The sequence below is a fragment of the Syngnathoides biaculeatus genome, chromosome 7 (genome assembly GCF_019802595.1).
Source record: "Syngnathoides biaculeatus isolate LvHL_M chromosome 7, ASM1980259v1, whole genome shotgun sequence".
Classification (NCBI taxonomy): domain Eukaryota; kingdom Metazoa; phylum Chordata; class Actinopteri; order Syngnathiformes; family Syngnathidae; genus Syngnathoides; species Syngnathoides biaculeatus.
This window is the reverse complement of record NC_084646.1, coordinates 10,928,310-10,945,534: the sequence shown is the minus strand read 5'-3', so window position 1 is coordinate 10,945,534 and position 17,225 is coordinate 10,928,310. Positions and strand designations below refer to the sequence as shown.

Below are 17,225 nucleotides of genomic sequence, written 5' to 3'. Positions count from 1 at the left end.
CCGCGTAATACTGCAACTGAAAAAAAAAAAAAAAAAGCCCCCGTGAGACCTCCCCCTCCAAAATGATGTGACAGCGTTGCAATTTTCAAGCGTGAATGGCAGACCGGCAACAATTCTTCAAGTCGGGGGGCAAAAATCTTTCTTCTGACAAGCAATTTTTTGGGATTGTTGGCACGAGGCAGCATAGCTATACCGTCAATATTGATGATCACAAATGAATACTTTTGGCAAGTCCGTTGATCAAACAATTTCAAGCGCTGCAAATGGCAACGAGCAAAATTAAAAGGAACATGGGAACTTCATTTGCAGTGAATCAGAGCCACGTTCAATTCTGATATCTCAAACGGCTGCTGGAGATTTTTGTAGATCCATATTTCAATGACGTCTATGGAAGTTGATGCGATTCATTGTGAAAGCACAAACTAGGGCATCCATTTTCTTAGCCGCTTATCCTTACGAGAGTCGCGGGGACTGCTGGAGCCTATCGGCAGCTGTCAACGGGCACACCCTGAACTGGTCGCCAGCCAATCAGAGGGCACACGGAGACAGACAACCAATCGCACTCACAATCACACCTACGGGCAATTTAGAGAGTCCGATGCATGCATGTTTTTTTTTTTTTTTTTGAGATGTGGGAGGACACCGGAGTACCCACCCGGAGAAAAGCCACGCAGGCACATGCTAACTCCACACAGGTGGGGGTCGGGATTGAACCCACTGCGAGGCCAACACTTTACAGCTGCTCCACCGTTCGGCCTCGAACTCTGAATATTGTTTAAAAAAAATCCCAAATTGAATGAGAACGTCAGATCGCTAATATCCACCGTTAGCTTCAACCTGCTAACGGCAACTGCTTGCCGCCGAGCTCGCGGCGTTTCTTCGAACATGAAACGTGAAATTGAGTGAAAATCTTGCTAAACAATTTGTGAGAGCTAGCAACAACTGCAAAATCTTTCCTGGAACAACCAAAATTTGAGCGTAAGTAAGATTTTGTTGGCTCCATCCCGAGCAGGACGACATTGTCCTCCGTCGAGTTTCCGCGCCGTGTGACAAATGTGTCAAAATGTCGTCGGCTGATGAACCAAAAGGCACAGTAGGGGCCAAAAACGGGCCCAGGAAAAAGAAAAAGAAAAAAAAAAAAAAAATCATCCACACGCTCGAGTGGCGGCGGCGCCGGTCCAGCGGGACCGCGAGCCTCAGCGACGAGGCTGTCATTCAACTTTTTACGATTGTCAGGAAATACGCTCGGCTGCTTTTTGCCGGCTCAGCGCAAATCGACTGCTGCGGCACAAAAGAAGCAGGAAATGATCATTTCTCTGAGGAAATCCCAAAAGAACGCCATCATAAATTGGAATCACTTTGGGGAATTGCAAGAAAAATGCACATTGCAGAATTTGTAGTGTAAGAATTTTAGTCTACTTTGTTATTCATTTTTTTTTTAGGAAATAATCAACTGCTGCAGTCTGCTCATAAAATGCAAAAATTGATCCTAAATGTTGGGGTTAGGGTCAGATTTTGCTCTTTGCATGCACACCGTCTGCTTGCGGTGATTTTTTTTTTTGGTATTAAAATATGCATTTCCAACTGCATAACCTCAGATTAATACCATGAATATGAAATTTATTGATGATTTTTTTTTTTTTTTTTTGGGGTCAGGGGCTGAAACGGGGAAGTCTCAAAATCACCTCGAAGGCGGAAGTCGGCACCATCGGCCTTTCGTTTTGGAAATCCAACATTTCGCGGCTCGGCGATGATCTGAAAGCATCTGTCAACATTCTGACTTTTTCCCCAAAAACGTAAAAAGTTGGCCAACGCTTTCGTTCGGAACGTTTGCCCTCGTAGTCCGCCCACACGTACGCGGCACCGTCGCAGGTTCCGCCTCGCCGGACTTTGCCATTAGCGCGGTCGCGCGGAAGCGGCGCACCGCTGCAATTTTGCCAACGTGACTCGCCGGCAGACGGAAGGACCACTTTGCGACGGCCGCATAAATCTGCCACAGAAGCGCTTTAAGGGAAGGCCGCGCTCGAAGCGGGGCCGCCATCTGTTATCGCGACAGTCCGGGACACACGATCAATATTTGCAGCGCCGCGCCGCGACAGGCGCTGACGGCCTGGGCCCGCGCTCCGGGCCAAATGAGATTTACTTCATTACGCTTCTTTATTTAATTGTGCCGGCGCTCGCACGCAGACGCCAAAGAGCCCGCGGGGAAATCAAACTGCCCGCCGCGTTTTTCATTTCATTTTTAATAGAGCCGTTCGCCTTACGAGGACGTCGAAGCCAAACAATGCGGCGGCCGTTTAAGGTGACAATAATTGGCTGTTAGCTTTGCGCCGCGTTCAGAATCGCTCCCCGTCCGCCGCCGCATCGCCGGCGATTTCACGAGTTGGCGCGGTTAACGACGCCCGAGTCGCGTTCCGAAACCGATTTTTCCCGACAATGGACGATTCCGACGTCACGTAGTCGCCGACATAAAAACTGATAAGTGAAGCGTCTGCGTTCCGAATCATTTACTCGTTCTTCTTCCTTGGGATCCTTTTGTTAAGTTTTCAAAAATCTAGTTAGTGATCATCTGGGATGTCACGCTGTGGCGACCGCTAACGGGACAAGCCGAGAGAAAAACAACAGTGATTACGGGAAGGGACATAAAAGATTTCAACACGGCTAGTGTACGTCCAACCTGGATGACACGGCAGACGCATTCTGTGGTACTGGACTACGAAGTAGTCCATGACAGAACGTCAACTTCACAGATTCTGGAAAAGTTTTTGACCAGAACACTCTGTAGAAGATCAAATATTTACATGATGTTTGACAGTCAATGTAAGTGCAGTATTATTGTGAATGGCAACCTGACTGAATGGTTATAAGTGGAATCTGGTGTACCGCAGGGATGTATCACCTGCCCACTATTCCTTCTGATTGGGCCACGCGTAAGGCCGCCCAAGACGACGCCAAAGGTATCCTGAGGAGCTCTGGACTATGGTCCCGACCTTGCTGTTCTTGCTGCAAATGAACCCGTTTGGACATCACGGGAATGGCCACTGCCACTTAAAGGATCCTTTTTGGGGAGTACAAATCACCTGAAGCATTGCAGGGAAGAAGAAAAATGGAAACTTCAGACTTGGATGGAGGACCGGAGCAACGGATTGGCCCACTAAATTGAAACGACTTTTTTTGCAAAGGCGACATAAAGCAACCGCGACGTTCCAGAAAATGAGGAAAACCGGAAATTTCTCGACCGTGTCCGACGAGCACATTGACATCTTTTGTCTCGGAAACCCTCCGGAAGACGCCGGCGAGTGCGACGTTGTGCCTATCCTGCTCACGGGAACTTGGGGGCATCATTTCCGACGATTGCTGCGATGCGCAATTGTTTTTTTTTTTGCAATCTCTCAGCATCTCACCTGCCATTATCGTCAGATAATTGCATTTCCTCCGGTGTTTGTTTCCGAGCCGACGATTCCGAGAGAAGCGATTTCCCCCGAGGCGTCCGTCTCGGATTGGCTTTTCTGACCGGAACCGGGACTCGCGACTTCCCAGGTAAATTACAATCCGCGCTCCGGTGAGCCCGCGACTAATGGGAACCGTCGTCAACGGCGCCGTTCGCAGGTCTGCTCGCCGGCCCTCCCAAACAGATCGCCACTTGAATTCGGTCCGCCTCGGGAACGTTTAGCGTCGTTCCGGAACTCGGCCCCTCGGGGGGGGACCTCGCGTCCAGGGTGGTGGGCTGAAATTAATGCGGGGAAAATCATCCCCAGTTTTCATCACAGGCTGGAGGTAAACGACGTAAATCTCGTTGCCGCAGGAAATTGATGGCGGCGCCGCAGGCGACGAGCAGCCCGGGAACAAAACCACACACACACACACCCACCCAAAGAGATTAAAAAAAAAAAAAAAATCAAATAAAAAACATAAAACGTGTTTTGGCTGGTGGGAAGTCTGGCCTGGCTTCGTCGTCCTGAAAACTACGATCGGAGCTCTCAGCCACGGCGAGTGAAAACGTCCACGTGGCTGGTGTTCGAGTCCGTTTCCACGCAGCATAGCAATTACTCGCAGACAAATATTTACAGAAATTTGGCACGACGCGGTCCGAGCTCCAACGGTCCGCAACTGCATTTCAGTTTGAAAATATATTTTACCGAATTTTTCCGAGTCGTTTTCACTCAAAAGGGTTGAAAATGGTGGAAAATGTTCAAATTACCGTCACGTGGAGCAAATAAAGCTTCTGGATTTGCAACGTTAACGACATTCTTTTAAATATGCCGATTCTCCGATTCAGCAATTTTTATTCTCAATTCTTTTCATTTTTTTTGGGGGGGGGGGTCTCAAACCAAATGAAAAATTTGCTCGATATTTTGGAAAGATTTGATTCGTAGTTCACTTCTAAACACATACAAAAATATTTTTCATTGAACATCGTGCGGGTCATAACTGTGCATATTTGTCACGAGGTCATCCTCATATCGTGCTTTCCACTTGCTGTAATGTAACAAATTTTCTTTATGTATTCACATTTCACGTTTTTTTTTTTTTGTCGGCAATTGTGTAAAGAACAAATATTTTCTTCATTCTAAAATAACACAATCTGTCATTTCAATCCACTGTGGATGCATTTGTTCCAAATTAAGAAAATCGTTTGCAGAGTTCGGCTCCACCGCCCAGACCCTCGTGAGGATAAGTGGCTTGGATGTATTCAAACGTAATTAATTGTCCTACTTTGAGAGAGTCGTGGAAACAGTTCCACTCGTCCGTTTTCACCAATTTTCGCTTCTTCCATTAGCCGCCAGCTTGCCAGCCGCCATTTTGGACGGATTTCGAACGCCGCCGTCGCCCGACAACGAGCACGCCCACGCCCCCAAACGCCTCCGTGGCGCCCCGCCGTTGACTGTACGCCGAGTTTTATTGCCGACGTGTGACTTTTGTGCCGCCATTCCGGCGAACAAACTCGCATTTTGCCTCGGCTTGTACTTTTTCAACGCCGAGCGAGCGACACGGTGTCGACTTGGCTCACGCGGCTTTTGTTTGACAGACGATTCATTGATTTGTAACGTGGGTAAATCCCGTGTTTTTGGGCGACTGCTTTTTGTTTTCCGCAATCTATAATCCGGCCTCATCCGTCGTTGTTGTACTTTTTAGAAGCTTTAGCAAATCATCGTTGAGCAAACATTTGATTAAATCTCTGCTGAGCACAGCGGACAAAAGCTGGCACGCTCGACACGATGAACGCGCTAAATGCGAAAGTCCGTCTACAGACAAAGACCTTTTGTTGCCCTGCAGCCCGCTGGGGGCCTCCAGCCGACAGGTGTCAAACTCGAGGCCGGAAGGGGGGGGGGGGGGGGGGGCGGATGTGGCGAGAAATTTTGAGAGGACTTCAGTTTCATATTTAATATCAGTAACCACAATTGTCTTCACTCGAAATAATGAATGGGGGGGGGTGACCTCCCCCGTTTGAGCAACGGCTATTGAAACAAATATAGTTGCAGCAACACATGTAGACAGACAGTATAACAACTCCCACAGGAGCATATTCTTTATCCTCTCCAAAACAACTCAGGTTACTGAGCCACTTCTAGTATTTGTGAAACTCTTCTTCAATTTTGTCTGACAGTATACTTGACTTTTCTCAACATCAGTATCTATTTACTGTACTTATTGATAGTATATGGCGTAGCCCCTCACCAATTGCACATAAAATGTATGTAAAAAGTGCGATTGGTCTACTTAAAAGCAGAAGATGAAAAGAGAAAAGTCTTCACGGAGGAAAACCATCCTTTGCTTTCCTCTGAGGAATCGGCGACCGTTTAAGTCGAAACACAGCTCGACTTTTGCTTTCGACCAATTTTGTCTTACGGGTTTTTCGAGGTGAGCAACAATCCCCCCCCCCACCCCCACCCCAAAAAAAAAAAAAAAACGAGGACACGTCTTTGCGCCTTTCTTCCGATTCCCTGTCGTACTTTAAAAACAAGAAAGACGGAATTACATGTGTACTCAAGCAAACTGCAAAACGCGAATTAAGCTAGCTTTATGCGAAAACAAAATGCAAAACGCCATAGACGGGCGAACAAAACTAGCAGTTATGTTGCAGTAGTGTATCAGCATGAGAAATATATTCTTTATCCTCTTTAATATATATAGATATCTATATTACTGCAGCTTACTGAGTTACTTAAAAACGTCTGCATCATCGACCAGTTGAGGGTGTCGCCCAAAGACAGCTGGATTGGACGACCCGGGGGAAAAAAATGGATGGATGTCTGTGTGATATACTGCCCCCTGTTGGCACAGGAACGCACACCAGAAGGCGCACCACAAGTGAGTTTTCATGAGCCACAAGGCGGGTTTCATTCTTTCCATTCTATTCAATTCAAATTAAATCACCTGCCCCCATTGAAACGAATGGAAAAGCCGTTAATCCGCTCCAAGAAAAACAGCATTGGATAAGATTGTATTTAAAAAAAAAAAAAAAAACAAACAAACAAACATACAGTAATGATATAACAGGATCGTTTTTGTCACACATACTTGTATGTGGAAGGTCACGTGACCAAGTGAAATACTTGTATTTGAAATATGGTATGATACTGATACACAATCGACTGTCATCTTTGGTTTCTTAGTAGGTTGCACAGTTGTTTATTACAGGGTTGTAGTCGTTATAAATCTTATTTCTGATCACTTTATCAATCATTTAATCATAAAAAAAAATCAAAACAATCATTTTACAAACATTTTCTACTGTGTAAAACATAAAAGGACCAATTATTTGATGAGATAAAGGAATAAACACATGTAGCATATGTCCAACATGAATAATTACTTAAATGATCATATAATTCACTCATTTAAATTTCACGATTTTTAACTCAGCATATATTAAATGACGTATATGAAAAAATACATGCAGGGAAAATGTTACTCATATGTTGAATTATTGCAGTAAATTGCTCAGTTGAAATGCAAAAGCAGAAACTCACTTTTCTGATTTTGAAATGAGTAAAATGTTTTTTTTTCCCTCAATTTCCAGGTTAAAGCTAATAATGTTTTATTTTATTGATTATGCGTACTCACTCACTCACTATTCACTCATTTAAATTTCACGATTTTGCACTCAGCATATATTAAATGACGTATATGAAAAAATACATGCAGGGAAAATGTTACTCATATGTTGAATTATTGCAGTAAATTGCTCAGTTGAAATGCAAAAGCAGAAACTCACTTTTCTGATTTTGAAATGAGTAAAATGTTTTTTTTTCCTCAATTTCCAGGTTAAAGCTAATAATGTTTTATTTTATTGATTATGCGTAAAGAAAATTAAAAAAAAAAAATGTTAGACTTTTATTGTTCAGTTATGCTCATTTGTTTTTTTTTTTCTCTCCCCCTTTCTCTTTTTGTTCTATTTTTGCGCCTACTGGGAGCAGAAACGAGCCTCGAGTGGGAAGTTGCGCTTTTGCTTGGTGCGTGCGTTGGTTTCGCCGTGGATGGTGGGGGTTTCCAGGCGGGGGGGTCATATCACGGAGGGGACACTTGCCGCTCAGATAGCTCGGACGGACGGGAAAACCAAGAAGGTCAGAACAGTTGGGGCGGCCACAGGAAGTAGCAAAGTAGCGGACGACCCCGGCGCAACGCTCATATGCACGCTTTGGGAGTGGGGGGGGGGGGCGCGTGGGCTGGGGTGGGGGGTGGTGGGGGGTTAAACCGTCCTCTGACTAACATGCCGGCTTGGCAGCTGTGTCAACTTTCCCTTCCCACATTTTGTTTTTGTTTGCTGGCGTAGTGAAACAGAAACCTGACTCAGTTCCCCGAAAGCCCTTTTTTTCCTTCTCTTTACAGCGTTTCCCCAAAAACACTTCAAGAAAGCCAACAGGATCCGGGGGGGGGGGGGGGGGTCAGGACCGTCAGGAAGTCACCATGGAGACGGGACCACTGGAAACCAGCCACAGACCAAAGAAACTGTCAACGGCGGAGTAGACCGCGTGTCGGATCGTTTGGATTATGTGACTCTCCCTCCGTGATAACAGAGTACCACAAATTAAAAAAAAAAAAAAAATAAATGGATACACGAATATGACACAGCGGGCACACAACTGACCTGGCGCCATCGTCCCGACGTCGCGTGATACAAATAAACACAAATGGCTACAAATAGTCCAAGCGCTCCAAAAACGGACTCTGGCGTGCTTGAGCGCACAAGCCGGCGAGCACAAGTCGGGTATTTATTGCGATGACTCCTCTTGACAGTTATTCATCATAACCGACATCTTGCAATATTTTTTAAAAAATGTGAAAAAACGCAAGAAATAACCCACAGAGTCATAAACAACGTCCACAATATGCACGCTCACATGAAGCACAGCAAACATAATAAAAATAAAGAGAATGGCTCGAAATAATCCATAAAGTCAAAAATAATTTGTCGAAAGACGCGCTCGTCACGCACGGGTAAAATAAGCAAGTCGCAAGTAGCGCGATGCCTCGGTTCTCGGCCACAATCCGTTCCAGGAAACGGTTCGAGAAGTGATTTGTTTGAAAACCGAATCGATGTGTCCTATTACAATGAATGGAAAAAGAAATAATGCGTTCCGAGCCTAAAAAAATGTGGCTTTTAAAAAGCTTTTTTTTTTTTTTTTTTAACCTTTTCCTGATAATACACTACATCGTAGAAATACAGGTATATTTTCAATATTTTATATAATAAAATAATTTAAGAAAGGTATTTTTTGCTGAAAATCTACGCTTTAGTAGTAGAATGGCTGCGCCCAATATATTTTTCCGGGTTTTGTCAGGGGCTGTTCGAATACCGATTTTCATTCAAAAAAAAAAAATGTTGAAATTTTCGTTCGAAAACCGATTTTTTCAAAAACGGAGACGTTCGAGAACCGAGGCTTTACTGTACTTGCACTATATGAACCAAAAAAGAATTTTGATATAATCCACAACTTCAGAGACAAAAAAGTCAACCGTACACTAAACAACTAAAACGTATACAATTAGTGTAATACGATGACAATCGACCAAATAACTCCAAATAATGTAAGCAATCAAAAAATTGTGAAGCGTGACAAAGCATTCCAGGAACACAAAACACACAACGTGCACAACTAAATTGAGGGTATTTTCCACTACTGCTGAAAATTAATTGTAAGCGTTTTAAAACAATTGACAACGTCGTGTAATCTCCACTTCCCGTTTCCTGTTGACTGTCAGTCGGCGGTGACCTTTGAACTCCCTTCCCATCATCACCACCATCAGTCTCGCATTCTCTCTCTCACACACGCACACACTTGTTGCGCAGAAATAAAATCATTTCCGGCGGCCGAGACGTCCAATCGGATCGGAAGGCGCCCGATTGGCCGTCAGCTAGCGGTTAGCCAGCTAGCAAAGAATCGCAGACAGTCGACATTAATAACGCTGAATTTCACGTTTACAATCATCACATCATTTTACTCACAAGTATTGGAATATTTGGCAGGTACTCACTATTTCTAAGAAGAAAAAAAATGTTTAAAGTTATTTTTTTCCGCAAACAAATACCAGTGAAAGCGTTTTTATGAGTAATATTTTTTTTGTCATCGTGTTGACGCCGCACGCCGTGGCCTCGGTCCCACTTGGCGGCGTCCAAACAAGCTCGCTCAAGCGTGTAAACACACAAACGCGCCGGCATCGACTTTTTTTTGCCGGTGTCGTACGTCCAAAGTCGCTTTTTGACCTCCCCCCCCTTGTTTCGCTTTGGCAGTCCAAAGGTTCAAAATCTGATGGAGTTGAACTCCCTGCGGACATTCGGGCCCGCGGGTCGATCCACTTTCACGCAAAAAGGGAGGAGACGCTTTGAAGCGGGTGGCGCGCAAAATAATATTAATAATATTGTCGCAATGCGTTTTTTAAGGCGCTAACAAAACACATGCTATAATATTGTATTTTATACAAAAGTGTATGATATATATATTTTTTTTTTTCAAATTGCTTTTTCAACTCAATGGACTACGCGTCGTTCCTGGTGTTTATGCCGTGGCCACCCGGGTCCAGTACAATGCTGACATTCGCACTTTGGCATGCGTGAATTTCCCCTTTTTCACAGATTTATTTTTCTATTTAAAAAAAAAAACAAAAAAAAAAACGTCTGTTTGATGGAAGGGAAATACCCCCCCTCAAAATGCTTAGTCATGGCATGTCCCTGCACACAATTATTTTGTAGGTAAAAAAAGTTCAATGCCATTATAAGAGGTGTCAATTATTGACAGATTTCCGCTATTCATGGTTCCTATCCCCTTGCAAATGGCAAGGAGTCCAGTGCACATGTGGACCGGTCGGATCTCAGTAAGCTGCAGAAACAGTCACAGAGTTATACAGAGGATATATGCCTACAAGTAGTCTCATATCGCCTGTCTACATGGGTTTCACCACCATTTGTGTTCAAATAGCCATCACTAACACGGTCACAAGCCAGTGACACAGATGCTATTCGTTAGCCCATCCATGGTGTTTCCCACTATGTAAGGAGTTTTTCAAAAGTACACAAAGTGTTATTTTCTTTGTTTTATGCTAAGTTTGATCCAAAATTAAATTGGGTGCAGCAAAGCCAGCGAACCTCGTTTGAAAGCCGAACTCTTTGTCTGGAACGCCAACCGTGACTTGAAACGCGCATTTCAAATTAGAACTTGAAACCCTGACCCTGACCCGAAACCACCCCTTTGAGAACCTAACCGAGAGTCGTGCACATTCACAAGACTTGTATGACTAAAATCAAAACAAAAAGTGAAACAAACTTTGGCGAGAAAGTTTGGAAAGTCCCGGCTGCTCCACGCCGAGGCCAACATGACGAAAGGATCACGGCCAAACTTTGTCCAGAAGAACATTCACTGCTGAACCAGCATGAAAATCCACTTCTTTTCCCACACTAGTAACATTTTTATTCCCAGAACAAATGACGCAACAGCACTTTGGGGGGAAAACCCCCACTGGAAACTCCAAACCTGGTTTGAAACCCTCAAAATCCTCCAGTACAGTACAAACCCTGTCCTGAAACCCGATCCCTTGCTTACCACAGTCTTACAACCTGAACTTGAAACCCTAACACTGTCTTAAAACCATAATTTGAAAGCCCTAAACCGTCTTGAAACCTGAACGCTGGTTTTAAAGCCCGATCTGAAAGCCCAACTCAAAATGCTCGTCTGAAAGTCTGCCGAGTTGATAAAGATGCATGTACCCCAAAAAAAACAAAACAAAACAAAAAAAAAAACATAATTTCCCGCATGGGAACGCTTAAGTTTTTATTCTTCTTATTTATTTAAAGGTAATCGCTCCTGGCGCAGACAAACGGCTTCTACTCTCAGGCCGGGAAATAAAATGTAAATATTTAAGTCCTTCAATCTTAAACTTAAGCCGCTGCCACTGCCAATAAGCTGCACTTTAAAAAAAATAAAATCTCTTTAAATCCTGTTGCTGAGTTGAAGCCAAATATGTGCGTGGCTGTGATTAAGCGCGCGCGCGCACACACACACACACACACACGAAGGCATTCGTGCGCTTTCCTCCAAGTAAAAGTTTGAAGTTGCGCAAGATCGGCGCTCCCGGCATCCAAACAGGAGGGCCGAGCGCTCGTGCAAGAAAACAAAAATTGCACAAAGCTGTTTAACCCAAAATAAAAGACAAAGTTGGGCACGAGCACGTCTTCGTAGCCACTCTTCGTCGTTGGTTTTCGCCATTTTTTTTTCTTCGTGGTGGGAGGACCGTCGCCATGGAAACCGGGAAGCGAAATTTTTTTAATCTGGACCGTAAAGTCAGTCTCGGCCCAATCCTAATATAGCATGAATATATTTGATTCGTGAAAATTATTTTTAAAATGGTTTAGTCTTTCAAGACCTCAATGAAGTTAGAGCACGTGTTTCTGACAGGCACTCTTAATAATACATGTTCTTAGCACTGAAAAGACAACAAACAAGCAAAACCATAAATGAACGATGAATGCAATCTGATGGCCGAATAGAAAATATGGCAACTATGCGATTGGGTGTGAGTGAAACAATTTCAGGTTGTTTTTGTTTCCAGGCATCTGCGCGGACGCCTGAGAGTGGTCCACTTTGAATTTGTTGGGTCCTGAAATTCAAGTATTGGGCAACGGTCGCGTGGAAAATGCGCGCGTGTCCCCCCCTCAGACACGCAAAGCGCGTGCGGCTAATCCGGCTCGGCTCTCAGCCTTTGCCCCCCCCCCCCCCCCCCTCCGATCTCTAATGAGACTCAAATTGCGACCCCCAACCCCCCCATTATTCCGTCCGTCGGCGAGACTGACCGTTGTTGACGACGGGCTGTCCGCGTTCCGCCTCCCGCTGGGTCTCTTCCGTGTGCCGGTCCCGCGAGAACCCTCTCGCGCACGGCCGAGGCGAAGGCGTCCCGCCCGCCTCGGCGTCGCCAAGGACCGCCGCCACCTGCGCGCAGGAAAAAAAAAAGAAGAAAAAAAAAAAAAGACAAAAGGCGTTATGAGCACCGTGCGACGATTTTTGGGGTGTCACGAACCCCGTCGGGCCGCCATTTGCATTTTTGCGCAAACTATTGGCCTAAAATGAATGGATTGGTGAGTTCGGTAATGGCCCCAAAACAGTTGGGAGCTGTTCTTAATCTTATTAATATCCATCATGTCGACGTGCATCTTATTACCACCATCAAAAGCGGCACCCACGCGGCCAATTAACCAACCAACTGGCAACAATTTCACCAAAACCAGCAACCAATGGATAGGGTTCCAATGACGTCATTGAGGTCAAAGGACACAGGTGATAGGTGAAGCGGTGACACACAAGATGGCGAAATAAGAAACCTACCTATCCATTCGCCAACGATGCAAATAACCACCCGAGCCACGACAACCAACCCAACCGCACGACACAAATATCGAACAACTACGCAGCCAACAATCAATTAACAATGAAAGCAGCCAAAAAGTGCAACCAATTAATTGACCAACCCATAAACAATTTACAATGAATTAAGCAAGTGAAAAATCAAATTATGTCACCAATTATGCAACCAACCCAAAAACAAAACAAACACCGATGCAACTAAACCAAACTAACCAAGTCGGCAACAACAAACTACAAATTAGCAACTCCGCAAACCTTCACAATCATCCATCCATTTCCTTTTGCTGCTTATCCTCACAAGGGTCGCAGGCTCCTCTCCCAGCTGTCAACGGGCAGGAGGCGGGGCACGCCTTGAACTGGTCACCGGCCAATCGCAAGACACATAAGAAGAAGACAATCAGTCGACCAATCACACCTAGGGGCAATTGAGAGTGTCCAATTAATGTTGGGATGTGGGAGGAAACCGGAGTGCCCGCCCGGAGAAAAGCCACGCCGGCACGGGGAGAGCGTGCAAACTCCACACGGGCGGGGCCGGGATCGAACCCGGCACCTCAGAACTGTGACGCAAACGCTCTGAACCACACACCAACCAATGACTAAACTGAGCACAAAGTATGCAAGCAAGCTAAGTTTACCAGCTATGCAGCGGACGTACTGCACAGGAGTCGCTCAACGAGAACGTTTCGGCTTTTCTTGCACCGTTTGATTTGATTTGATTTTGTGTCGGAAAAAAAAAACAAAATCATGCAACACAGGAAGGAAGCGATAAAACCGAATGAAGGCGAAGCCTCGCCGTGGGAATAAGAAATGCGGCGCACACAATTTGTGAAGTCAACTTATCGCAATGACCACGAGTGCGTCGACCTGTCGTTTGGACCTGCGGGACCCCCGCCCCAGTTGAGCTTGCATGTGAAGCGTCTGCGGCAGCTTGTTAGTGCGCTAATGGGTTAGTGGGAGGGGATTAAATGGGGGGGGGGGGGGTCGCACTCTGTTGCTTCCACTTAACCCAAAACTCGGATTTAGCGCGGCCCGGATTACATGTCAGCGGGGAGTCAGATCACAAAATGCGACGGCCGGCAGAAGTTCCGCCGGCTCGTCTGCTTCCGAAGCCACAACCGCAACCGGTACGCTGACGTGCGGGTACAATGCTAATGCTAGCTAGCGGACAGAGAAAGAACTAGTAAAGATGGACACAACTAGTATAACTAGATGCACGACTGCAGTCGAGACGGATCTCTCCAGATAGATCATAAAAACTAGTGAAGGAAAACAACTCGTCGAGATAGCTCGACAAAGCTAGTTTAGCTAGCTGTAGCGAGTATTGATAGAACTTCGGAACAGATAGAACCAGTCAAGCTAGATAGCAATGGTATACAATTAGGATAGCTTGAACCGTAGAACTAATGTTCTTAGTATTGCTAGTTAGAACGAGTGAAGATAGCTAGACAAAATTAAAGAGAACTAGCGTGGATGGGTAGATGCCAGGGTTCAGTGAACGAGTAAAGGTGGATCCAAGTACTTACTATAGCGACAATATCGCCGGTGCTTTATTTGTATCAACTGCGATCTTCCAAAGAGCTGACAGGAAGTAAGCTAGCGCTTCCTTATTTGTCTGATTTCTACTCATCGCTTGTGTGGATATGCGCACACGCACGCTTGGAACGTCTCATCAGCTCCTTTTTTTTCCTCCTCATTTTTGAATGATGCATTCAGCACCTGGTGCTGAATTTCACATGCGCGGAAAGTAATATATGAAACGTTTTGATTGACAGCTGGGGGCGCGAGAACGAGATCGAGAGAGAGTGACGAGAATTTATCTCGATATAACGCGCACACGTCCAAATGTGAGCTTGAACTGGTGCAGCGTAAACGGCCATGATTGCTATTTAGACGTAAACAGAGCACGCGTGACAAGAACGAGACAACTGATGGGAACGGGAATCATTATGGGATGCGAGCGACGGCGTGTGCGTGTGCGCGCGCGCGAGTGCGCGCTCGCCTCCAGCAGCGACAATGTAAACGATCAAACGTCGCCATGTCAAAGAGAATGACGGGGGGCGGGGGGGGGGGGGGGGGGGATGTCACCATGGCAACATCAACATCACCATCAGCCGCTCTCAGATCGGCCCCGAGAGGAATAAACGCGCTCAATACTGTACAGGACATCATCATCATCATCATCATCATCTTCAGCAGAGATCGAAAATCCCACCCAGGCGATCTCAGAGCATCGCTGGCGTGCACGTGCGATATGGACGATGCGCGCGCGCGTACCTGCAGCGGTGCCGCCATCAGCGTCCAGCAGATCCACAATGGCCGCATGTCGTGCTCGTTTCCCCGGGATCGTCCGTCCCAGCCGCCCGCCTCGCCTCGCCTCGCCTCAACTGTGAGCCGCCGCGCTCGGATGAAGAGCCAGACCCCCGCCGAGCGCCCGCCGCCCCCGCCCCCTCTTCTTCCTCTTTTCCCTCCTCCTCCTCCGCAACGCCCAAGCGCTTCTCTGGCGCCCCCTACCGCACAGCGCACACACGCACACGCCGGGCATCCTCCTATTCCACAGCTGCTGTCCTTTTTTTTTGTTTGTTTTTTGCTTTTTCCATCCCACACGAATTGAAGAGCATCGCGTGATACACAAAACACACATAATTTCATGTGTTTATCACCGCAGAAATAATTCAGCGGGGATAGCGATTGGCTGGCGACCAGTTGAGGTCGTCCCTCGGCTTTTGCCCGAAGATAGCCCGGGACAGGCTCCGGGCCTCGCGCGGCTCTCGTGAGGATAAGCGGCCACCGAATACGAGCACGAACGCATGTCTCGGCTACGCAAATCAAAATGGAGACGGAGGTCAAGGAGATGTTTTCATGGCAACTTGAAAGGAAAGTGCGGGGGGGGGGGGGGGAGAAGTTTTTGAAATCACAGCACATCATAGCAACATCGACACGGTAGCTACAGTACAGCCCAGGGTGCCTTTTTCAAAATGGCAGCGCGACGACGGCCACGTTTTGACTATTTCTATTTCTCCACATTTTCAAGTATTTCACTACGCCCGGCGGCCGACTTCTTTTTACACTTGTACGCGCGCTTTGAAAACACGCGTTGAGACGTGCGAGTCGAGTGAGGATGCGGAAAAACCGAGGGAGATCCTGGCGGCTTTCAAAAGGAGGAAAAAAAAAAAAAAAAGTCCGATTTGGGACGAAACAAAGAACCGTTTTGGAAAACGTGACGGGAGGAAGGCGACGACGCTGCGATTTTGGCTCACGTCGACGCTGGGTGGGGATTTAAACCAACAAACAAAAAATGGCCTCCTGCATCAAGACGTGCGTTTGGTGTGTAGCTGTGTGCTGTGTTTGTGGCGGATGTGTGCGTGTGTTGTTTGCCTGGGAATTGTGCACATGGATGTTGTGTGTAGATGTGTTCTGCATGTGTTTTTTTGTGTGCATTTTGTGGCGCGTGAGTCTTGTGTATAAAGTAGTGTGTGTGTGTGTGTGTGCTGCAGTGTGTACATTGTGCACATGTCTGTGTAAGGGTGTGTGTTCTTTTGTGCGACCTCATCCTCTCTTTTTTTTTTTTTTTTCCCCCAAGTGTGTTTGTGCGAGCATCGTCGTGCACGTCCGTGGCGTTTGTGCGCTCTCCGTCCTTCTTCCCGCATCCCCGTCGTGGTCGTTTCCATTTCTGACCCCCCCCCCCCCTCTCTCTAAAGTGATATTTTTCTCTTTCTCCCAGATTGTTTTGTTTGCCCGCAGGCGTCCCCCCCCCCCCCCCCACGGAACCTTCGTCGCCGCAAACTCGCTCTCGCAAACGCGCCACCGCTGGACAAAACATTAGGTACCCCGAGAACACCGACCCTCCGTGAGTTTGCGAGAACCGGAAGAGTCTCGTCCAGGCATTTCATTTCATTTGGATTTCGTCAAACGTTTTCTCCTAAAATTGTTTCAGTATAAGATTGTATTTATTCATTCGATTTGTGACTCAACTCACCAAATTCAACTTTTTTTTTTTTTTTTTTTTTGACTTGAAAGCAAAGATTTGAGATACGAGCACCGGCGAACGCAGCTCGCGTCACGAAAATTTTCCGCGATTCCGAAATCTTGAAGCTGCTTTAATGGTGACTCCTTGTTGAGGTTTACTGTCAAACAGAACATCAAACAAAAGTACACTTTATGTATTGAAAACAACAACAAAGTATGTAAGTTTCTTTCGGCTTGTCCCGTGAGGGGGTCGCCACAGCGTAACATCTCAGATGAACGAACGCTCGTATTTGTTTGCCGCAGTTTTTACCTTCCTGACTCCAGCCCTCCTGGGGAGTAGAGGCCCCAGCGAGATCCGATACGACACGGACTCGGGAAATAACGAAACAAGTGAATGACTTC

General features: G+C 46.2%; 1 protein-coding gene across 3 annotated transcripts in view; it reads right to left on the bottom strand.

Moving 5' to 3' along the window:
• The window catches only part of LOC133503231 (cadherin-2-like), a 40,816-nt gene extending 25,518 nt beyond the window's left edge, over positions 1-15,298 (bottom strand). The window contains exons 1-2 of one of the 3 annotated variants that reach the window (XM_061824606.1): positions 15,132-15,298; positions 12,290-12,425 (exon numbers count right to left, since the gene is read on the bottom strand). In XM_061824606.1, coding sequence (XP_061680590.1) covers positions 12,290-12,425; positions 15,132-15,179 — 184 coding nt within the window. In that variant the 5' untranslated portion in view covers positions 15,180-15,298. Of the gene's footprint in view, positions 1-12,289; positions 12,426-12,654; positions 12,862-13,112; positions 13,185-15,131 lie in introns of those variants that run through there. The other 2 variants (XM_061824607.1, XM_061824608.1) reach the window with 2 other exon arrangements.
• Positions 15,299-17,225: the final 1,927 nt, after the last annotated feature.